We start from the raw sequence: 24,900 nt of genomic DNA on the forward strand, positions 1-24,900 counted from the left end.
TCTGGGGCCTGTTTGAACTTGTTGAAAAGTTGCATAATATGGGACCTTTAATGATCCAAATGTTCTTAATGTTTTGTTTTTCACTCTGCAGAGCAAGAGTGTTAGCAGAAAACAGCCTTTCCTCGCTATGTAACTTCTCATTGGGCATGCTCTTCTCTTCCCTGTCCTTGCTTGAGGTCAGTTTCTGTTCAGAGTAAAGTTCCTGTTCTCCTGACATAAAGCCTGTGGATTGTGGAAGACGTGCAGGATGCTGTATGGATGGAGTTTCACCTCATAGACAAAGGATCTTAGGGGAATTTACTTGTCTTTGTTGTGGATGTGCAAGCCAACGGCATGGAGACGTTCCCTTTGTTTGCATCCTTTCACTGTAAACTATAACTTCATGATGAAATGATGGGTGGGGGTGGGGGGTGGGGCTGTGATATTTCATGAAAAAATAAATACAAATCAAAGTCTCTGATTGGAGCTGAAGAAAAGTTTTACTGCCAATGGAATCTGTGTTGGGATCAGGAAGAAGCTATTTTTACAAGTAAATTAGGGAGAGAGGAGACAGGAGGCTCTTTACAAACACTCACTGATTCATGGCTGGGGTTTCATCCCTCCATCAGCAGGACAAAGTGTAAGTCTGATCTCTGAAGTCTGATCTTAGCTCTGACTTCACCTCATGCTTCACAGTCTTTAACAGAGCTCAGAGAGTTAATGGTGTCTTTGTGTTGTGTGTGAGGCATCCTATTCAAAGCATGCACTCCTGTCCTGCACACGACTTACTGTGTAATGTGTGAAATTAAACCTGTACTTCACAGAATAGGCACTCTTTGACTTATAAACCCCAATTCTTATAAAAGTCTTTCTTTAAAGTAGTTTTTGTTGAATTGATTTGATTCCTAACTCAGAATTGTTGATTTGCTCCATTAATTTAAAAATTTAAAAGCAGATAATGTGGTTTTAAAATTTCAAATGAAAAATCTACTTCAATGTGGATTACATTTGAGACAAAAATTGACTGAAAATTAACAGTTAACAGCCATGGTTGAAATCGTTTTATCATTTATTTTCTTTATTTCACTTCACTAAACTAAACTGAGCACCTAAAGTAAGGTTGATCTGTGTTAATAGATTCTCTCTTTGTTGTAACGATGCTTCTCTGTAATATATCTGATTGTTTATTCCTCATTTAACTGGCACTACATTTGTAAGGAGCATGTGTTTGTGGAATGAGCAACAGAGCTGAGTCTGTGGGTTGTGACCATGACATTAGCCATTAGCCTCTCTGCTAATGCTAAGCTGCTCATTCTGCTGTTGACTCTTGTTTTGAGCTTCTTGTTCCCCAACGAGCGGACAGCCAGGTGCCAATCAGTCTCTCAAGTAAACTCATCTTGTGCTTTTAATTTGCTCAGTAGGTAAAGTGGCCTGACCCATGGAAAATTTAGCTAAGCCTCTCCCCCCAGCTCCAGACTTCTTGGCTGAATCAAATACGGACCAACATTTGCAGAATTACTGACCTACTGTGGCTGAAACACGTCCTTACAAAACACATCTTGTATGCAGAGCGAGAAGTTGATCTCCCTGCCTGAATCTGTGAGGCTCTAAATTGACGACGACCTGCCTCCAAAGTTGTTCAACAAGTGGAAATCGACAGAGAAGAAAACAATCTGCTGCCAAAAGGATGTTTGACTGAATGTAGAAAAAGAGTTTATCTCAGACTGACTTCAGGCTGAAGGTGAGAGGGGTTTGCACTGGAATCTGTTGCTTTAAACCACTTCCTACATTGTGTGGCTTTAACCTTAAAACTAATGCTGTCAGGCGATTAAAAAAAATAATCTAATTAATTACAGGATTTGTAATTAATTAATCCAATTAATCGCATTTTAATCTCATATCTGCTTAAGGTCCCAAAATAAAGATTTTGAATTCTAGGACATTCAAATTACATTATAAGACATAAAAAAAAATAATAAGGTGGGAATATATACAACACATTTGGGATCCAGATTAATCTGCGTTAATTTTGATAACGTGCTAATTTGCGGTGTAATTAATGATCTAATTAACGCGTTAAAATGATAGCCCTACTTAAAACCATGTGGAAACTGAAGAATAGCTGGAACTGGAAGACTTTGGTTTTATTGAAGGGGTCATTTAGAGTATCATGAAAAAAAACAAACCTATTTTAAAGGAGGGACTTTGGTCATCAACTATATACCTTTAGGATGGGTGTCCTGGGCACTGTGTGTAGATGCAGTTTGTGTGACCACCCACATTTCTGCTCCTTGATGCCCACACCGCTCATGTGGTCTGGCACTGACATTGCACAAAGATTAAAAATGCAATCTTTGAAAAGGCTGCACTGCTAATGAGACAGTCAGCTCCACCAAAGCGTGGTGCTGTGTGTTAATGATAGGAGGGAAGGAGGACAGCATTAGATGTAGGGGAGGGAGGGGAGGGGCAGAGCAGAATAAAGTTAAACTCTTTACACTCATGTTGGTCTTGTCGCTGCTGGCAGAGGACACGCTCCATCGTTTGGCAGCTTTGGCGTCAACAGGTGGAGACTCTCTATCCTTGTCTGCACTGTGAATCTTCCTGTTCAGGTCCTGAAACATGTCCTGGTGGCGTTTCCTGGTGTGCATTATCTTCTACACAGGGATATTGCATCGTTATGTATGAGGCAAACAGCACCATCAATCCTAATCCCCGAATCTAAAGTCTTGACTACACCCCAACTCCAATGATCTAAAAAATGTTTGCAAACATGTAGAGGTCTGAAAATCTAACTCAAACACATCAGCTGTTTGGTCTAAATAGACAAAAGTCTGCAGGAAGCAAAGAGACTAAAATTACCTCAAAGTCAAGCTCTGCATAGCGTGATTTTCGTCTCTGGGGGGAGATGAGACAGAGAGATTAAAGATGTGTTTTGACACTGTGTGCCATGTGAGCAGACAAATGCTCCGGTGTTTAACTGTTTGCTTGTGTATCCCCACATTAGACAGGAAAGTGGTAAGAGTCACGAGGGAGAAATAAGGTGTGCTGCTGGTCTTTCTGACCCTGTTGGCGCAAGTTTGCTGTTAACAGATTGTGACCGAATGACCTTTGAGTCGTCTATCACCGAGTGGTGAAGGGAAACCTGACCTTCGGGCTGCTCGGCTGCTGTGGCAGCTGCAGCCTCACACGGCATTATGGGAGCGTGTTTTGCCCTGGAGTGAAACGACACCAGCAGGCAGATGTCCAGGCGGCTGTGAGCTGAGCACTGTGTCATCTCACCAACCTGATGGAGAGGCTGTCCTGATATGGAGCCAGATGAGCTACTCTCTACCACTGAGGCTTTCTCATGGATGCAGTAAAGGTTTCTGTGTTCTTTAATTTCAAGGGGGGACGACCTTATCAAACAGTAATTGAAGTGCAGTTCTGCCTTTGAGAAAACTCATTAATAACTTTTTTCCTGTGATTATAAATAAACAGTTATTTTACGATTGTCTGGCTCCCTGGTGGATCATCTCTTTTATTAATATTTTAGTTTACATAAAGTGCGCCCGCTCTGTTTGTCGAACAGCCTGTGGCACAATACATGCCAGGCGTAATGATGTGGATAGAGTTTATGATGAAGCTGCAGTGGTGAGAAAACAATGGATGAGCAACCAAACAATCATAGCATGGGGTAAGACTCACAGCGATATATGGACAGATTAAGGGTCAAAGTGGCATAAACACAGTGAGCAGGACACTAAGGGCCTGTGTCCACTAATAGCATCTTAAAGTCCACTATACGCCTTGAAAACAGAAATCAGAAGATACTATTATGGAGTAAGTGACTGATATTTTCCTGAACTTCTCCCACAAATTTTACATCATGCAGCCACATTTTCCTTTTCCAAAGGAAAATATTTTGATGCACAGGAAGTCGCTGCTTAGGCCAAGACATGATGTATTTTGATTTCCTTTTTCATCCAGAGCAATTTAAAACAAATCCAATGGTCACTGCTGAAACACAAAGTGCAAAAACAGCCACAAATGGACACAGGCCCTAATCCTGCTTCTACACATACACAAGGTTCTTATGGTAAATTCAGCAACATATCACCTAACACAGCAAACTCACCAGTGTGTGTCTCAGAGTGACTCTAAAAAAAATGTTTTTATTTGAATACTGCATGCAATTCATTCACCTTTGTTTTTTATGTTTCAAACTCAGCGCTTCCTGCAAATGTTCCAGATCAGAGCCATACATGAACCAGACAAGAAAGACCAGGCTTATGCCACAGAGGGTGCTAACAAGTTTGGAATGGGTGTCATTCCCTGTGTTAACAATAATAAAGAAGTGTAACACTGTCATGTTTTTTTTCTGATAATCATCAACAACACAAGTAATTCTTTATCCACAGTTTTCATGTAAAGGCTGCTGCTTATTGTCAACATAGCAGTGCATTTTTTCCAGCTCTTTGCTGGACTCACCCACATCAGGTTTACTGAGGCACAAGAAGCTGGTAAATAATGCTAGCAAACAATAGCTCTGAGTGTTGGCGTGCATTAAACTCTAACCCCTGTATTTCAAAGCCTGTGTGGAGTTTTTCCCCAAGTGTTTTTATTCCTTTTGATTTTGTTCATAAAGTAACAGACATAATCATTAATAAATGAGGAGACTTTTAACCCTCTGAAGCAGGTCTGTAACTTTTTGAAACAGTGAAGTAAATGAAAACTTATTTTCATGTCCTATGAAGAAAAAATAAAATACTTCAGGAAAAAAATAAATAAATAAATAAATTGCTGTTCAAAGGCAACCACCAGGTCGCCAGAGGGTTAACAGGCATTGTAACACCAGATTCTTGCCTTCAAACAGCTGTTTTGTCTCCGCTCAGCTTTGAATATATTTGAGATAGTCTGTAAGGCAGACTTACCCGTTTAAACCATTCTTCCTCTGACAATGGCATGTCCATTATCCAGGGGCCCAGGATTCAGATTGGGTTAACCTAGCCTAGCCTATTTTAGAATGAGCTGCACTAGACCTCAGCTGGATGTTTTAGGGGTGTTACCATGTTTCTGCACTCTGAATCATGTGTCGTAAGTGGCTGATCAGACTACATTTAAATTAATGCATTGACTCCAACGTACCCTGCATTGTTAGTGCTGCAGAAGTGTTGCTTTTTTTTATTAAACCATGCTCATCCTTGCTGCTTTAAGGGCATTGATGGAAGCAAATCAAATCACCTTTCCGAAAAACTTTAACTCGGAGTTTTTCTTCTGAGAGTAAATCCACTCAGAGTTGATAAACCTTTATATTGAAACAGGCCTAGGTACTGTGACCCCAGTTACAGATGAGTTTTAAAGATTTTTAACAACGAACCAACAGATCATAACTTTAAGGAGAAAGAGTCTGGCAGATCTGTGAGTTTGAAGTGACTGCTGTTACCCTGAATTCACCACAATAAACAGATAAATAGGGCTGTGGTGCTGAATTTACATGAAAACAAAAATGATTGACAACAAATGGAGAAAGAGATGGTGTGAGGTGTTTGTGTTTATGTATAGATTCTGTCTGCTTGGTTGAAATAAAGGTCTGCTGTCCTGAGAGGTAATGGTAAATATCAGAGAACAAATCACAGCTCAACATGCATGTCTGGTTTCAGGTGTGTACATGAGGCTGATAATGTATGACAGGAATATGCTGATCTCTTTGGTGTTCCTACCTCCAGAGAGCTCATGGACAGAGTGGAGACAGTCTCACTCTTGGACATCACACCGGAGTTACCAGAGTCTCCTCCCTCTCCTGCACTGCTGGCTGCCTGTGCATCTCTGGGCATGTTCTGCAGGTTATGTGCAGGTGAGTCTCTGTCAGAGCATGATACACTGATCTGGTCAGCAGGGAGGCTCTTCAGCCCAAATCCAGGCACTGGTTCTCCGCTGACGGGGTTGGCCAGGTGGATGAGTCTGGTCTGTGGCAGCTGCTCGATGCTGATGTTGTACTTGGCTGTCTGATCTTCTTTTCCTTTGGCTGGTTTGATCGTTCCTGTGTTGTTTGTTGGTAGGATGACATAACCTGGGCCTTTGCCTGCACCCTCAGAGCTGCTGCCTTCACCATTCCCTCGCGGCAGCTCTCCATCCAGCTGCTTGAAGAGCTCACCATCACAGATGTAGATGGATTTGGCTCCAGGAAGCTCAGTGCTGATTCCCTTTGCGGCGCCCTTCTCCCTGCGCAGGGTCAGGGTGTGGCTGGTGTAGTCAGCCACATTCTGGAGGTGAACCTTGGCCATGCTGGCCGGCATGGTGTTGAAGTTAGACCCCTTCTGAAGGGTGAGGGTCCCGGAGGAGGCTTTCTCTTCCCCCTGGAGAGACGAGCGCTTCATAGTGCCTGAAGGCAACAGAAGGACAGAAAAACAGCATGAGAAGAAGAGATGGAATGGAAACAGGAAATGCAGGGAGTTGGTCCCACAGAGGTCCAATGAGGATCACTTTGTCAGAAAATTATTACATTTAACTCAGTGGGTTATGAGCAGCAAGCAGATGAGCAGCCAGACACTCAGGTAGACTGGGGCCAAATAGATCAGCTGATCTGGCTAAGAGGGGGGACTGATCAGCTGATGTGAGACCCCCTTATAAGGCCACCCCCATAAGCAAATGAGCAAGAGCTCAGCTAAGCAGATTGACTCTGTGCCTGTCTGAACCACTGCTTTGCTCCATCACAAGTGCCTCAAACTTAAGACCAATTTGTCTCACTGAAAGATGTTTGAAGGGTCAATTGGATTCAAAAAGAGGCCCAGATGTCAGTTCAGGGTCCCACCTTTCCTAATTTATAGACAAAGGTATATTTAGTTCATTTAGTTTTCCGATCCTCTTGTAATAGGAGAAACAGCCACAAGAGACAGTGGCAAAATGAGCCTGCTCACTTCACTTAACAGCAACCATCACTCCATCACACCACCATCAAACTATCATCAAACCACCATCCAACCAACATCCAACCATCATCAAACCAACATCCAACCAGCATCCAACCATCATCTAACCATTATCTTACTACAGTCCAACCACCATCCAACCACCATCTAACCATCATCCAACCAACAGCTAACCATTATCTTACTGACATCCAACCACCATCTAACCATCATCCAACCAACACCCAACCACTATCTAACCATCATTCAACCATCATCTAACCAGTATCTTACTAGCATCCAACCAACATCCAACCATCATCCAACATTCACCCAACCAACATCTAACCTTTATCTTACTACCATCCAACCAACATCCAACCAACATTCAACCAGCATCCAACCATCATCCAACATTCACCCAACCAACATCTAACCTTTATCTTACTACCATCCAACCAACATCCAACCAACATTCAACCAGCATCCAACCATCATCCAACCAACATCCAACCAGCATCCAACCATCATCGAACCATTATCTTACTACAATCCAACCAATCACCATCTTACCATCATCCAACCAACATCTAACCATTATCTTACTACCATCCAACCAACATCCAACCACCATCTAACCATCATCCAACCAACATCTAACCATTGTCTTACTACCATCCAACCATCATCCAACCAACATCCAACCACTATCCAACCAGCATCCAACCATCATCCAACCACTATCTAACCATCATCCAACCATCATTTAACCATTATCTTACTAGCATCCAACCAACATCCAACCATCATCGAACAACCATCCAACCAACATCGAACCACCATCTAACCATCATCAAACCAACATCCAACCAGCATCCAACATTCACCCAACCAACATCTAACCTTTATCTTACTACCATCCAACCAACATCCAACCAACATTCAACCAGCATCCAACCATCATCCAACCAACATCCAACCAGCATCCAACCATCATCGAACCATTATCTTACTACAATCCAACCAACCACCATCTTACCATCATCCAACCAACATCTAACCATTATCTTACTACCATCCAACCAACATCCAACCACCATCTAACCATCATCCAACCAACATCTAACCATTGTCTTACTTCCATCCAACCATCATCCAACCAACATCCAACCACTATCCAACCAGCATCCAACCATCATCCAACCACTATCTAACCATCATCCAACCATCATTTAACCATTATCTTACTAGCATCCAACCAACATCCAACCACCATCTAAGATTCACCCAACCAAAATCTAACCTTTGTCTTACTACTATCCAATTTGTCTCACTGAAAGATGTTTGAAGGGTCAATTGGATTCAAAAAGAGGCCCAGATGTCAGTTCAGGGTCCCACCTTTCCTAATTTATAGACAAAGGTATATTTAGTTCATTTAGTTTTCCGATCCTCTTGTAATAGGAGAAACAGCCACAAGAGACAGTGGCAAAATGAGCCTGCTCACTTCACTTAACAGCAACCATCACTCCATCACACCACCATCAAACTATCATCAAACCACCATCCAACCAACATCCAACCATCATCAAACCAACATCCAACCAGCATCCAACCAACATCCAACCACCATCTAAGATTCACCCAACCAAAATCTAACCTTTGTCTTACTACTATCCAACCATCATCCAACCAACATTCAACCAGCATCCAACCATCATCAAACCAACATCCAACCAGCATCCAACCATCATCGAACCACCATCCAACCAACATCGAACCACCATCTAACCATCATCAAACCAACATCCAACCAGCATCCAGCCACCATCCAACCAGCATCCAACCATTATCTAACCACCATCTAACATATATCCAACCATCATCCAACCAGCATCCAACCATTATCTTACCAGCATCCAACCATCATCCCACCACTATCCAACCAGCATCCAACCAACATTAAACCAGCATCCAACCAGCATCCAACCAACATCCAACCACCATCCAACCAGCATCTCACCATTATCTTTCCAGCATCCAACCATTATCTTACCAGCATCCAACCATCATCCCACCACTATCCAACCAGCATCCAATCAACATCCTACCAGCATCCAACCAACATCCAATCAGCATCCAACCATCATCCAACCAACATCCAACCAGCATCAAACCTGCATCCAACTAGGGATGCACTGATCAAAATTTTCTGGTTCTAATATGATACCAATACCTAGGCTTAGGGAATTGACTGGTCCTGATACTGATACTGATACAATTCCAGTGTTAAATAATAACCTGCATGCCCTACCAGGGATAAGACTGGTAATGTTCTGGGTAAGAGGCAAAAAAAAATAGTATATGGAATAACTGAAGTCAATATTTATTTACACAATAAAATATTTCAATGTTTAGCATCAAAACAAAGCTAAAGTATCGGAGCATCAAAAGGTTAAGATGGTTAACTTCAAACATCCTGAGCTAAAACATCTCAACCTGTAGTACATGGATGTCCTCAGAGCCCGAAACTCTTAATTTCATAAATAACACCAGCTGGCCTCAGTATGCCCATGGAAACTATCTGTAACACCAAATACAGCGGCTCTTTGTCACCTCCTCCTATCAGACAGATGAAAAGGGAAGACAATCATCTCACATTGCTCTCTTCTCTCTCTCCCCTAGAGTGCCTCACTAGTTTTTATGCCCCAGATGCTTTCTTGATATCCTGTCTCAAGAGATAATCAGATTTCTACTCCCAGCGGATATCAGAGCACAGCCAGTCTCCCTCTGTTGGGAGGGACTTAATTATACAGCAGCAGCAGCGGTGTAGGAAAGTCTCACACAGACACATTTCTCTGCATATAACTGCTCAGCACACGTTCATCCCACTCCTATCATCCGCACTAAACTGCCTTATGCAGCTGTAATGTGCCGTAACTCTTGTCAAAACAGCTCCTTGGTGAAGGGAGGTGGCTGTGATGTTGATTGTAAGACACAAGAGCAGAAGTGAGGGGGAACATGCCTCACATCTGTTCTGACACCGCTGAGAACGTTAAATCAGTCAAAATACTGAGAGGCAGCACAAAGAGACATCTGTAGCTTTTCAACAGCATTCCCCAAAGTCAAATCACACACACACACACACACACACACACACACACACACACGCACACACACACACACACACACACACACACACACACACACACAAACAACATCACACACCTAACAACTTACCTGATCTGCAAGCCATATCCACGTCTTTCTCAAAGTCAGTCTGAGGACAGGACACAGTAAATATTGCATTTAATGTTCACAGCCTGCTGGTATGTCATAATGAATCATAAAGGGAAACAAACAGAAACACATTCATACCATGAGCTGGGCATGACCGTTCTGGAAAGATCCTCCTGAGTCCCCGTTGGCGTCCTCTTGGCGGTCCACCACACGACACTTGACTGCTTCCTGAACCTAAAGGACAGAGTATGATCATAATATGTGTGGACACATGGGTTCACGAATACGGAGTGAATATCAAAAGCCTTAAAGCTGACTTTTGAGGCTACAGCATTCATTAAAGGGGGGGCAATCAAGTCTATTTTAGGCATTATCCTGTCCCTCTGGTACCACAAACTACAGATTTACTGATTCATGGCTCCATAAACATCCCTAATAATACAGCGGAAGAAGTTCCTCCTTGACTCAAAAAGGGCGTGAGCATGAGATACTTTTTTATAAGAGATTCAGTCATTAAAAAATTAGACAGGATCAGTTCTGTGGTCCTCTGTGTTGAACAGTATGAACGCCTTTATGTCCTGACATGATCAGAAAACGTGAGCAGCTGTCACCACAGTCCACAACACACAGGCTGATATGATACCATCATGGTTTTTCATGTAACACTACTGACCAGTGGCCTCCAAACCTCTGGAGAACATGTTTAGTATCTAAGTGTTTGTGGCATATGAAGTGACTGACTTACTTTTATCCTGTGATTATCAATCTATCTCCTGACTTACACTGACTGATTTAGCTGGACTCTATGTCTTTTATTTACTGACTTATTTATTCTGCTCGACTGATTTTTACTGTCTCATTTATTACCTCCGCCAAGGGGGTGATGTTTTGGGGAGAGTTTGTCTGTTTGTTTGTCTGTGAACAACATAACTCAAAAAGTGACAAACAGGTCTTGATAAAATTTTCAGGAAATGCTCAAAATTGGATAAGGAAGAAGTGATTCAATTTTGGAAGTGAACCGGATCACCGTCTGGATCCAGGACTTTTTAAAGGTTATTTATCATTGTGAGATAAGGCTGTTTTCACCTTATGTGTCTATCACTCCACGATAAATTGTTGGATTGCTTTGCAAAACAATAGAAGACAAGGTCACCATAATTTCAGACCGATGTAATAATAGGATCCATATCCTGGCAACATACAGTATACTAAGATCCAGAATATGAAATATGTACTGGGTCATCATAATTTTCAACACTGTCAGGCAACAAACTAGGTACAAACCTTCAACTAACACCAAATTGTAGCAGTCTGCTAAAAGGGAGTATAACATTAAAGTAGGACTCAAGTGCTGCGTGACAATTACAACATGCTTAGCGGAGGACTGCGCTCTAAATGCTTTTCTAGTTACTTGTTGATTGATGAGATGCTTAGAGCAGGTGGGGTTTGAACTGACCACAGAGACTGTTTGGGAACTAGGAACTGCTGATGACACTAAATGAAGAAAGTGTTCATATTTAGCACTTTGTATACTGGAGGTGAACACTGATTGCTGCACTAGTTTTGATTAAAAAAACCTATTTCTGAGTGAAAGATCACCATATCTGTCATAGCAGGAGACCACAGTGCCTCACAACGTACAAGTGAACAAATGGACTAAAATTAAAAGAAAGAGAAATCAGATTTTGAAGTCAGTGGTCCTGTGAGGCCACATGGAGGCACCTCTCTGCGCAGGATGCAGTGCACCATGACGATGACGAAGCCTTCCAGCGAGTCGAAGACAGCAAACAGGATCTGGAAGAGTGCAGACCGTCGGTCTGTGATGGCGAGCACAGCTGACATCCATGTCAGAGCCAGGAGGGGCAGAACCACACAGGAGCTCCACAGTGACGCCCTACAGGGCGGGACAAGAACTGCAGTCAGTGACAGTAGGGATCAACATGGCACAAAGAGAAAGACAACACATGAAAATGAGGCTGTAAAAACCCCTGACATTAGCTGAGATGAAACCTTCACTCACACATAAGGCAGGCTTCATTCACACAGGCTCACACACTGCTGCTCTACTCATTCATGAAGGCTCTAAAGTCTATGTCAGTCTGAAAACCAGCCTCCATGGGCCGGATAACTGCTGTTAGCATAGTGTTAGCAGCTTCACCTCTATCCATGCACAGAAACACAACAGCACAAGTCACACACAGACACATACATCCATTATCTGCTGATATATATGCTCAGAGGTCACATATATGACATGCATGTATGTTCAGGATGGCTCAGTCAACCCACAGAGGGACGAGTGCCACAGGAGACAGAGGGAAGAGCCAGGGGGACACAAGGGTAATGAGGCTGAAACAGAGTGTAGAGACAAACAGAAGAGATGGAGCAGAGAGACAGAGGGACAGAGGGAGACAGAGAGAAAGAGAGGGGAAGAGAGGGCATGTCTGAAGAAGCAACATTCCCGCTTTCTTTTTCCCTGAATCTTTTTTTTTTCCAGGCTCTTTTCAATAATATTCAATTTCTTTGCTTTACTCTTTCTTCCAAAGGCTGAGCACATGTTTAAAGGATGGATCCAGAAAACTGGTGAAACTTTCTTCAGGTACAGCTGCATGGCATATTTAACGATGTAGAATTCATTAAAGCCACGTGGTACCATGTGCCATGTGTCACACTGAGCGTTAGCTTAAAGCCTCTGTGTGTGGACTGAAGGAGGGTCAGGGTTAAATCAGTTATTTTTGCTGCGTGATTCAGAAAGTAGTGACTGATTTAGCTTCAGATCTCCACTGACAGGAAAATTACAATCATGACGTGACGTCTGTTGACTCAGCTGGGTCAGGTCATATATTATGATGTTAGGTTGCACTTTGTCATGTGACAGCTAAGGGTTGTAGTAACTGCAGTATTATCCACAGCATTTAGAAGCCCTGCAGTAATACTGTACCCATGACCGGGTAAATATACCAAATTTAATCGTTAAGCACAATAAATTACATGTTTATTACTATTTTTTACTTAATTTTAATCATGTAAAGCCATGTTGACACAAAGTGCAAATTACATTTGGCTTGACTGGCTGGGTGTTTTTCTTTTCTTTTTTTTTTCTGTCCAGAGCAGCAGGAGGAAGCAGGCAGATGCTGCAGCAAGCTTAGCTATGGTGTGCCATAAGGGACAAAACATTGAAAGAAATGACCTCAGTTGCATTGTGGTTCATTCTAACACATTTATAATTTAACTTATTCATCTTTACTTTTAAATCCTAGTTTATTTCCACCTGTGGTAAACAGAGAACACACACACAGTCACACAGTCACACAGTCACACACACACACACACACACACACACAAACACACACACACACACACACACACACACACACACACACACACACACACACACACACACACACACACACACACACACACACACACACACACACACACACACTGTAGAAGGGTTTCGCTGTCCTTCAAACTTCAACATTTTTCACTCTCTACGATGAAGCTACAGTGACGTTTCTTTAACAGTCAGAGTAAAAGGCTAAAAGTGACACCACTTCCTTTGAAAGGCAGAATCACTGACTCTTCATTAAAGACCTTTAAGGCTGTTTCCAGTCTGGACCTCGTTTCCATTCTCCCTCTCTGTCCTGATATTTTCTGTTTATCTCTGGCTCTGACAACAAAAGCACAAATAACTGCTACACATAATAATAATAATAATAAAAATAATAATAATAATAAAATAAAATAATAATAAAAAAAATAAATAAATAAAAATAAAAATAATAATAATAATAATAATAATAATAATAATAATAATAATAATAATAATAATAATAATAATAAAATAAACCAACCCTGAAGCCAATGCGATCTATTGGAGCAGTTTTGGACACAAGACACATAGAGCAATGGGTCCAGAATATGTTAAGGAACCAGAGTACTCGTATAGCAGTACCTTTATATCACCAGTCTTTATCTCCATCTATATGAGCCAGTCGTTTGTGAGCATCAAGTTAATTTTCTCAAACTCTTTCTTCATCCTTCAGCAAGTAAAAGCTGCATTATGGAAGTGTATTTCAGTTGCGCTAAGTGTACCAAAGTGAAATTGTGAGTAATTGTTTGGTCACATACTTTTAATGTAGAGTGATGCTATGTGAGTTTTTATTTTACAGCAAAGCAGAAAAAAAAACAAAAAAAAAGACCTTACTGTCAGAGCAGAGGTGACACTAGATGTTATAAGCTGGCTGGGAAAATAAGAAAATACAGGTCCAGACTGATAATGCTGAGGCTAATTAGATCAACACACACACTAAGACTGTAAAAGTGCATTGTTCCTCTCTTTGCACCAAGCTACAGCCTCCTCCTTCTGTTTGATCCAGCGCTGTGATTCTGACAACCTCAAACACATGCATGCACACAGTCACGCCCATCCATTCTCTTTCATGTATGCAGAGTTATTCACATGTATATACAGTCAACACATATAAGTTCAGGAGCCTTTCACAGTGAGTGAACTCCTTCCTGCCAGGGCAAGAAAAAAGACAGAGCAATAAAGGACAGAGAACCAATCAGGTGAAGGAGAAGAAGGGAGGCATTCAGCAGAGGAAAGAACAGAGGGAAGAAGAGTTAAGGAAAAATAATTAGCGGGACTAACATGGCGTTACTGGTAGCTGTGGTGGAAACGTCAGCCGAAGAGATAACTCCGCACTTGGCACATTTGAGCGTCATATTGTACAGTGGCACTGTCATCTGACTGCAAAGTCAAATTAACACGCTGTAACATACACAAACAGATACAAATGCACCTACACACAGACTCGCACTGGTGCGTGTGCACACGCACAAACAGTCACACAAACAGTGAGTCACAGTGTTCTCGCACAATCTCTCTCTCAGGGCTACAGTCCAGCTCGAAGTTAGGTGTGTGTGTGCCTGTGTGTGCATGTGTGTGTGTGCACGCCTGTGTGTGCTTGTGTGTGTGTTTGGGTTTACCTTGCGTGTGACTCATGGGGCGGGGGCGGTGAGGCTGAGACAAAGTCATGGATTATCACATGGTGGATAATTAATGTTACATAGGCTGTCTGATTCTGTTCACAAGTGACTCATGAGCTGAAGGAGGTGAAGCTCCTCTCTGCCCTCACTTCGTCTTTATCAGACCCCCTCTCCTGCATCCTCTATGCCCCTACACTCACACCGCTGCTGCTCTGATTAGGATGGCATGCTGTGTGTGGATCACCTCCACTCTTTTCAGTCTGTGCAAACTGCTTATTATAAGTAATGCAAAGGTTAACACACACACACACACACACAAACACACCTCAAACCTCCACAGACATGTACACACATCAACAGGCTCTTTCAGTCTCTGCAGCCACAGGGAGATCCCTGCTCTGAGAAATGAAACACTAACTCATTACAGGTGTTAAACTATGACAGGAAAATTAGTCACTAATAAACTGTCTGCCTCTGTCTCTTTGGGAGCACTGCAGAGGCTGCTCGTTATCTGGAGAACTGGATGTTCTGTAATATAATCAATAGAAAAGTTGAGAAACTGTGAGAGGAAATGTCTGGTGTCTTGATTACAGAAGTAAAAGTCACTCAAGGAAAAATAAATAGAGAAATTCTCATGTTTCATTTGTTATGCATCACTTTTCTTAAGGCTCCAAAAAGCTTCAGAAACAAGAAATAAAAAAGATCTGACAAAGATAAAATAGTTTCACCAAGAACAATTTATAAAGCAGAGGAGAAACTTTTAGTGGAAGCTGTTTTCAGCAAGTTTTGGTTCTGGTTTTAAGCTGGGTCTTTTTATCACGACAGACACTCATTCTTAAGGATCTTTGAAAGAACTTGGGTCTTGTGCATTGGGACTTGGAAATCTGTGCATCTCAGAAAAACACTGCTTACAAAAGCACAAGCTACCATAAATATTCCTCAAGAGTTCAAGTTACAATAAATCTTGTTACTTTAAGTGAAGGCTAAATATTGATCTCAAAAGAGATTTTCTGTCTCAGTAAATCATGGTCTTTTGAGTGATCTTTGAGCCTGGGAAAATTAAGTGGCAGCGTTAGTTTTTGAAAGTGTAAATCTATCTATATATGTATCTAAATATGTGTCTATCTATCTATCTATCTATCTATAAATATATATATATAAATATATATATATAAATATATATATATATATATATATATATATATATATATATATATATATATATATATATATATATATATATATATATATATATATATATATATATATATGGATAGATAGAAATAAAACAAAATTGATTGAAATACATACTAAAATAAACTCAAATGAATAAATTAAAAAAAAAATAAATACTTGACTGTGATTGGTCTAGAACCTGTGATAATAATGATTTGTTTCTAAACAGTAAAACCATGAATGAGAAAATTAAACATTCCAATTAGTAGGAGTCTGTTGCATTCCCCCTCTTGGCCTGTTGACTCGCTGGCAAAATCTTTTATGTCTGGGTCATGTTAGTCTCAGAGCGGGGAAGTAAAGACAGTTAGCAAGTAGCACAATTCCCTGTCCTGCAATCCAGACACACAAACACCAGAGCTGGTGAGAGCCTCTCTACAAAGTCTCTTCAACCAGAACATGATGTGATAACAGAAACAGTGTTCAAAGCTGAGGGATTCAGCTCACCCTATCAGGACAGTGCACACTGAACCTGCTCACTATAAAAGATTCCTAATGTAACATCCACATAACTCTCTAAGACATGCTGCAGATGCAACAAAAGCACCACTACAGACATTTTTTCTTGGGGCTTTGTGAAGGTCTATGAGCTGACTGAAGAAATAAAAAGGCTGCAACTTTCTGTGAGTCTTTTTGATTTGACAGAAACATACGAAACAGCAGCACAGCCAAAAGCAGCACTTTTCTTTTTATCAATCTGAAGACTTATTTTGTTGACAAAGGTTGACTACAGAGTTGAAAATATTGACAATCTCTGACAAAGTAATCTGTTACCATGCAGCGTTCTGCTAAACAACAATTAAAGCAGAAGAGCTGAGAGAATCGATTTTTGTTGCCTCTGGACGTCTGGATTAAAAATCACATAATGGAAGGAATTCAATTTCAAGCAAAAGGGCAATACAGCCTCTGAATGTAGGCCCAAGGCACTGATATTAAAAAGCAATCAAGTCTTTTGGAAACACACCACTGTTTCCCTGGATTTAAGGATCCAGGGCCAAAGGTGAGAGCTTTTGATAGGTGGGGTGAGACGCAGGGGGGCAGAAACAATCCAAATCAAATGTCGACAAACGCTGGACACATGAGTGAAACCTAACTTCATTTAAAGCTTCTCATGTAGATCTGTGGGTTTGAATCCACGACCCGAACAGCTTTTTAACCTTGGTTCAGACAGAAAGAGACTCCGGAGCAGGCTGTAGTTATGTCACCACTGTCTGTTTCCAACTGCATGGTGTGGGCGGAGCATGGTCAGCGGAGCATGGTCAGCGAGCAGAAGAAAGTCCTTCAGCTTTCCTTCGTTTCAGATCGACCTCTATCCACTGTCCTGTCCTCTCTGAACAAAGGACTAAAGGAAAACGTCAAGAAGAGGTTTCTGTCTTTGAAGCCACACAATAATGTTCTCTGGCCTGTCTCAAAGAACCAGTCTGACTTACAGTGAGGCTAAAACACTGCCAGACAGTGATTGGTATGTGAATCATATGACACTGCTACTGTTGGAACCTTTTGACATCAAACCAATCAAGAGCAGGAACACAAATCAGATGGTTTATAACGCTCCGTCACCTCTGTCACAGTTTGCTGGGAGGGCGTCAATGTTCCCTAACACTGTATGGTTAATCCCAAACACTTCCTGCTGTGCCTCATTCACACTGTGGAGTATGAGGAGCTCATCATGGGTCCGTTTAGAGCACGGTTTTAGACGGTTTTAGGATAAAACGCATATGTATTGTTGCATTTCAGCCATTAGTTTACACATAAACAGCGTTTCAGCTGACCTAAAATCCAAACTTTTAAAAAACGGCCTTCGGAGTGGATTTTTTCTGAAACCCTGCCAACACCGTTGCCGCGTAAACAACCAGCCAGAGTTTTGAGTGGAAAAGCTGACGTCACACCCTGCTCTGTGCATGTGCAAACAACAGTCCAACGGTACCGTTGTTACAATCATCGTGGTCTACCGTGATGTTCTTGTGCTGCTCAATCTGCTAAATCTGCTGATTGTCTTTAACAAAATGTTTATCTGTTGCTCCATTTCTGCTCTTAGCATTTGTCAACACACCAGATGATCGGACCAACTCTACTTCAGTGGAGATCTACCAGAAGCTGCTTCTGGACAACACAGTTTACAGCAGCAACAACAGGCCTGGCACGCTTACTACAGCGCTTCCAGTCCCTCAGCATTTCAGTGTAATATGCTGATTTTTTTCTCTGTGTATTGCATTTTGGGGTGAAATGTGGTTGTGTAAACAGAGCCTGTAGCACTGAGCCGGCAGCAGAGGTCAGTCTGATCTGTAAAAACCTGGTCTGGAAGTCTGAGGAATGAACCCACACAGACTGAATTGCCCATCATTTCCCCTGGCTATCTGTTCAGCCCAAAGGGATGATTCATAAAGCAACTTACTCTATGAAAGCACCCAGAAGTCCTGTAGCTCCCCGCAGTTTGCTCCACTTTTCGCTTGACTGTGACTGAGATGAGCTGTTAGCATGTCCACTCTGTGCTGCACAGAACTGTGAACTCTCAACCTGATGATTCGAAATTCATCTCCTGAGTATGATGAGCTGATGGAGAGAGTCCTTATCATTTCATTCAGGTGTGGAATTGAGTCTCAGACAGCTCTAGCCTGATTTAAATTCTGGTTAATTACACTTAAAACAATGCAAGAGTGGTTAACAGACTGTAAGTACAGATACGTTATTTCTTTAGCTCATCCAAAGGGGGAATTGAAAATGACTGTGGTGCAGTACTCCGTGGCTCTCTGACAGAAAAGAGCCTGTTCTGCTTCAAATGAAGGTGTAATGGCTCTTTTACACACACCTAAAAACAGTGACGCACAGAGAGCTCTGTATGTGAAGCAGTTAACCCACTGTCCGTGCTTTGTGACTTAGAGGCAGGGCAGTTGCTAGGAATTCTGGGCCCCCTGAAAGAATATTGGTGTGGGCCCCTCTGCCCCATTCAATACAACCTTCAATTTTCCTGTTTTCCAGTGTTCTTGACGGTGTGCAATTCATTACTTAGTAATATGTGATGTGACGCCTTATGTCTCCAACAAGGAACAGAATGTAATCCTGTTGATATGTTGTTCAGAAGGAGAAAGATCAGTGGGATGTAACTGAACGTTTCTTACAGTAGTGAAGAATTCAGTGGCAAGACTGGCCATGAAATATCAGAGATGATACTGAAGACATTAGAGGAGCACCACATTGACATTGCACATTGCAGAGGACAGGGCTTTGACAATGGCTCGAGAATGTCAGGAAAAGGTTAAGGGGTCCAGGCTGAATTAAGGAAAGTAAATCCACTAATAAACCAAAATAGGCGACCAGTGTCTACGTCACGCACCAGCATCATTGGACTGCTTGGGGGGGGTGTCTGAGGGGGCAAATCCAGGCGAAGCAGCCACTGCTGATTCTGGAGCAGCAGAGCATAAAGGTTTACTGTTCCATTGTGTATATTACATTAAATAAACATTAAATATCATGTTTCATGGAAAACCTGAAGCAGGAAAAAATCTAAATGGGCTTTTTAGTACCATAGCTCTAAGTGGACAGCTTAACTTTCCCAGACAAAAAATATTTTTAAATAATTCTAAAGTCAGTGTTAACTGTCCAAAATTCTAAATAGTCTTTTTCTTTGTTGCTGTCAGCTATTATGTTGTTGTTGTTTTATGCTGCTGTGAAAACAACAACAACAAAACTTTGAACATTCTTTTTTAATATTGAGTCTACTCAAATGTCCCACTAATAACACATTAACAACACCACAATGAACACATCATGGTAACATAACTGACCTTCGTCGGATGCTCATAATTACTGAGCAGAACCTGAATGCATCATAATACAATTCAATGCAGCCTCTGAGTGGGCGAATACTGGAACACTGTCCGACAATATAGGTAAAACACAGTTACTGCAGTAGCCTCTGAATTAATAGTAATGAATTAGTAGTAAGTAGGGACTGGTGACTTTTTTTTTTTTTTTTATTGAACTAACGACTTGTCCAGAGTGTAACGTGGCCAGATGACAGCTAACGTGGGCTCCAGCCTGCGCCCCTTTAAAGCTAAGCTAATGTTGCAGGGGATCAAGTCTCTCTGGCGGAGTCTCACTGACTGAGTCTCAATAGCCACGTATACATGGACCCAAATATTCCACTTGCATTCGGTTTATTTGCTCAAACGGAAAGAATTTAACCTTTGTATACACTTCATTCCGAAAGAAAAGTGCCAATCTGAATGGACATTTAATCGGTTTCACAGGGGTGGAATATTCCTTTCCCCAAACTGATTGAGGTATCATGTATCTACTCAAACGGAAAGTTGTGAGGGTGTGTTCTTCCAGCACATGCTCAGATATGACGTAAGACACAACTTTGATAAATCTTGTGATATTTACGTTTTTCTGCGCATGCCCCGTTGACTATTCTGTTTGATTACAGCGGCGCATGTAGACCAGAGATTGGAATATTCCTTTCTATGAATACTATTTTTTCAGAAAAGTCATTCAGAAAGATTCCATTCGGAAAGACGAAAAACTCCTCATGTAACCGTGGCTACAGACTGATTCTCACTGACTACTCAGAATCTCAGGATCTACATTTCTCCAAGGCAGTCAGCCAGGCAGGAGAAAGACTCAGCACTGCACCTGTGACACAACCATGCTTTTCCACACACAAACACGCACACACAAACACACTCAAGTGAAGTGTTTCTGATAAAGAATCTCTGTCTCACTGACAGTACAATACGGTGTTAAGGTCTACGAGCTAACAGCAGCTAGCTTAAGTTAGAAGTCAACATTAGATCAGGGAGGTCAATGGGCAGAAGGGACTAGGAAGCCAATCAGAGGAGCTTTCTAAAGGATTCTGCAGGTTTGGTGATGGCGGGGCTGTAGCTCTACGTTAAGAAGAAGGTGGGGTGGGCAGGTTTTTTATTACCCAATCACTGATGACATGGGAGGGGGCTTCAGAGACTGATGTGTTCCTGATTGGAGAGCCCTGAGTGAGAGAGAGGGGATTCTGTGCAAACGCAAGACAATTCAGACAGCATCAACAGGTACAGCAGAACAAAGAGATCATCGAAGAAAGAAAACATTTTCAGAGAGAGAAAGAAAATAACATTTGAATGCACCAATGATGCGATGGACACACAACAGCCTGCGTGGTAAAGGGAAGCAGGACACACCATGCTCTAACACTTTAACTATGATGGTGTTTCATTAGCATCAAAGATCCTACACTTAAAGAAAGAAGATCTTGCATTTATTGATTTTTTTTAAAGTATATTCATATAAAGGGTGCTGTATTTATACTGAAAGACTTTATGTCAATAAACAGACCCCACATTTACATAAAGTGATTGTGCACTTATATGAAAAGATCATACACTAATATAAAAAGACCCCACATCTATATCAAGTGATCCTGAATTTAAAAAAAAAATCTAACATTCAAATAAAAATATGCTTTATGTACATAAAAACATGTAATATTAATGTTGTTATGATTATGATTCATTATCATATTAATTAAAAAAAATCAAGTATATTTACATAAAAGGTCCTGCATTTAAATTAAAAGATTCTATATTGAAAACAAGAGCCCACATTTCTATATAATACACCACATTAATATAAAAGATCCTGCACCTGAATAAAAATTGTCCTATGTTTATAAAAATGTTTATATATGTAGATATTCTATAGTTATATAAAATATCCTTTATTAAGATAAAAAGATTCTATGATTGAAGAAGCACTCCAACATTTGTAAATGTTCTATGACCTCAGACCTCCACAGGGTTTCTCCTGTGAGGTGAAGAGCTGAGAAATATCAACTGCATTTAAAAATAGAAAACTATTATACTGAGGTGTGTTCTAGGTTGAATTAAATGTTTCTGATTTCCAGAAAGTTTAGGGTTCAGGTGTTAAGGAAAGATGAACTAGAGCTGCCAGTGATACAAGGGGCTCTAATTTCGTAGACCAGGCGCAAGCGCAGGAGCACCTGCCCTGCACCGGCCTTCGCCCCGCTGACAGGGCGTGACTGGCGCACTTTGCAAATTTCCTGCAGCGCCAAGAGAGGCGCAGTCAAGGCGCAGTCAAGGCGCAGTCAAGGCGCAGAGGAGCGCAGAGGAGCGCCTCCCTCTGCGCAAATAGCAGAGAGGGAGGAGAAAAGCCGTGAGTGGGTTTAACACAGCTGAGCGCTGTTTTTACCAATCAAATGAGCGCCTCTCCTCGCCTTTAAATGTGCTGCGATCGAGTCTGATTGGTTTGACTGATCCACAGCACCGCAGAGAGAGTGCTGGTAGCAGAGACGGTCAGAGCTGCTGTCCCTGCAGCAGGAGAATGGACAACGGGGCACGAAGCGCATTACCCTGTGGGCCAGCTCCCGGGACAGATTTAATCTGTTCCTTTGTCATTAATAGGAGAACAAAATGAAGAGACAGTTACACAGCTGGATTATCCATTCAGAATACTTTTGATCCACCTGCACTCCTGGTTTGTCATCGCCAAATAGCAGAACCTTTGGTGATATACTGTATACTCTCCCAGTGTCTCCACCTCATCCTCCTCACAATAATGTACTCCATCTTTTTAGATCAGGTTAAAAATAAAGACTAAAACAGAGAAATATGGGAAATCACGGGTAAATCATGAGTGACATACATTTATTTTGTCTCTTTTTCTTCGTCTTTTCTCTCCCTCTTTTCTTTGAATTAAATGAAATGAGAGAACCAGATATATACTCAGTATCAGATGTTAAGGCTGTTTATTGTTTAATTGTAAGATGTGCATCAAACTTCCAGCTGCCGTCAGGTTAACTTTCCATTATGACAAACGGCTTTAATCTGACATCAGATGTGACGGGACAGTTAATATAGATACAAATGTATATGCTGGTTCAGACAGTTACATTAAATAGTGATCGCTGTGATTTTTTATTGCATTAAAATGTGCCTGACACTCTGGAAACCTGCCTCTGAGGCTTTGATGACATATGTGCACATGTGCGCCTGTCACCAAATTACAGCTGCGGAGGGTGCACCCCGCTTTGCGCCGAGAATAGACCAGGTTGGAGCTGGCGAGCTGGCGAGCTTTCAGCGCACCTTCTGCGCTGTTTTTGGCACAAAATTGTCACTGCGCCAACATGAATCTGCTGACACCTCCCCCTGGCGCGCCGTCACACCCATCTCTGCGCAGACGGTCTACCAAATTGTCAAATTGGCAGTGCACAGCACAGTGCTGGACTTTTGCCCCCTGCGCTGCGCCACAAAATTAGAGCCCAAGGTCCTTACCACTGTGAAGGTGTATACAGACTGAAACAGGAGCTTTATGGTGTGTGTAAAGGTGTATACAGACTGAAAAAGGAGCTTTGTGGAGTGTTCAGGTTCTCAGTCAGAAAAGTTTTAGTTAAGTCTAGTTGTCTTTTGGATGAGCTCTGAAGTGCATCATGGGTGCTTTTAGTGGTCGTATTGATCCTGGCTGAAAACAATCATGGCCTAAACTCACAGACTGAAGTTTCTGCCATCTCAAAGATCTCAGGTTTGCTCTCTGTTGGCACTTGTGGTGATAAGCTATAATCATGGGTGAGTTTCCTCAGACCTCGATCGAAAATAGATCCAAACAGTGTCCTCTCCTGTGGTTTTATTTGTTGGCAGAGTTAAATTTGTTCTTTTCCTTAATGTTTGTCGAGCTCTGTGTTCCTTTCTCAGCCTCTGTTATTCGTTTGTTTGTTCAGCAGAAGTAATTGTTTTCTCATAATTCAGTCGAGACCTTGCTTTGCCAGATCAACCAAGCTGAGTAAACAAGCACCGCTTCTGAATTCCTGGCAAAGTCGACAAACAACCAGTTTATAATTCCAAAGAAAACTAGAAATACAAGAGTGTGTAGGGCTCAAGGCATTCTGACTTTCCCAAAATGTTGGAGTGCTCCTTCAGAAAAAAAAAAAAAAAAAAAAAGACTAGAAGTGGCCCCATGTTGCGCCTTGTGAACTCAGTCAGTGTGACTCTATTAAGACCATACCTGTGAGGAGTTTAATCACAAGAAAGGAAACTGGTTTGATTTCTGCTGCTCTGCTGCCTGGTTCCATGTTTTTTCACTCTGTTTAGCTCAGCGTCACCTACAGAAGCCACGGGCAGAGCTCCAGAAACCAAACCCAAGTTTCACATTTTCCCTCCAAGTTATTGAAAACGGCTGGTCGTGCTCACAGCCCTGCTTCCCTTTACTACAAAGAACCAAAGAGGAGAAAAGAATAAAAACAGACGTGGATGGATTTACAAAACTTTACATCAATAGCAACACCTGCAAAACAAAGAGCAGCTGGAGGAAAATGCACACATCGGAAACTTAAAAGAAAGCAATGGGATGAGTCATCGTATTGCTCAGTCTGTGCAGGACCGATAACCAGACAGCCTTCCCCACATTTCTCTTGTTCTGTTCTTTATGTTTCACTCCATGGTTCTTTACAGTCTGCGAGGACAGAGGAAACACATCTAATCTGGATTAATGGCGTCGTGTTTGGATTAACGGCCAAAGTCTGAAATGATGGTGAAGGATAACGCTTGGAACAATAAGCGTGCAGGTC

At 41.7% G+C, this 24,900-nt stretch overlaps 1 protein-coding gene across 12 annotated transcripts in view; it reads right to left on the minus strand.

Moving 5' to 3' along the window:
• Positions 1–24,900, minus strand: part of adgrb1a (adhesion G protein-coupled receptor B1a) — a 224,402-nt gene that overhangs the window by 3,694 nt on the left and 195,808 nt on the right. For 6 of the 12 annotated variants that reach the window (XM_074684028.1, XM_074684026.1, XM_074684027.1 and 3 more), the window contains 7 exons: positions 14,758–14,856; positions 11,826–11,997; positions 10,242–10,337; positions 10,104–10,143; positions 5,679–6,340; positions 2,839–2,874; positions 2,475–2,633 (listed from right to left, as the gene is read on the minus strand). In XM_074684028.1, the coding sequence (XP_074540129.1) occupies positions 2,475–2,633; positions 2,839–2,874; positions 5,679–6,340; positions 10,104–10,143; positions 10,242–10,337; positions 11,826–11,997; positions 14,758–14,856 (1,264 nt within the window). Of the gene's footprint in view, positions 1–2,474; positions 2,634–2,838; positions 2,875–5,678; positions 6,341–10,103; positions 10,144–10,241; positions 10,338–11,825; positions 11,998–14,757; positions 14,857–21,255; positions 21,337–24,900 lie in introns of all 12 variants that reach the window. The other 6 variants (XM_074684032.1, XM_074684033.1, XM_074684038.1 and 3 more) reach the window with 4 other exon arrangements.

The sequence above is a fragment of the Halichoeres trimaculatus genome, unplaced genomic scaffold (assembly GCF_033239565.1).
Source record: "Halichoeres trimaculatus isolate MK-OKI-2021-1 unplaced genomic scaffold, fHalTri1.1 fHalTri1_scaffold_12, whole genome shotgun sequence".
Lineage (NCBI taxonomy): Eukaryota > Metazoa > Chordata > Actinopteri > Labriformes > Labridae > Halichoeres > Halichoeres trimaculatus.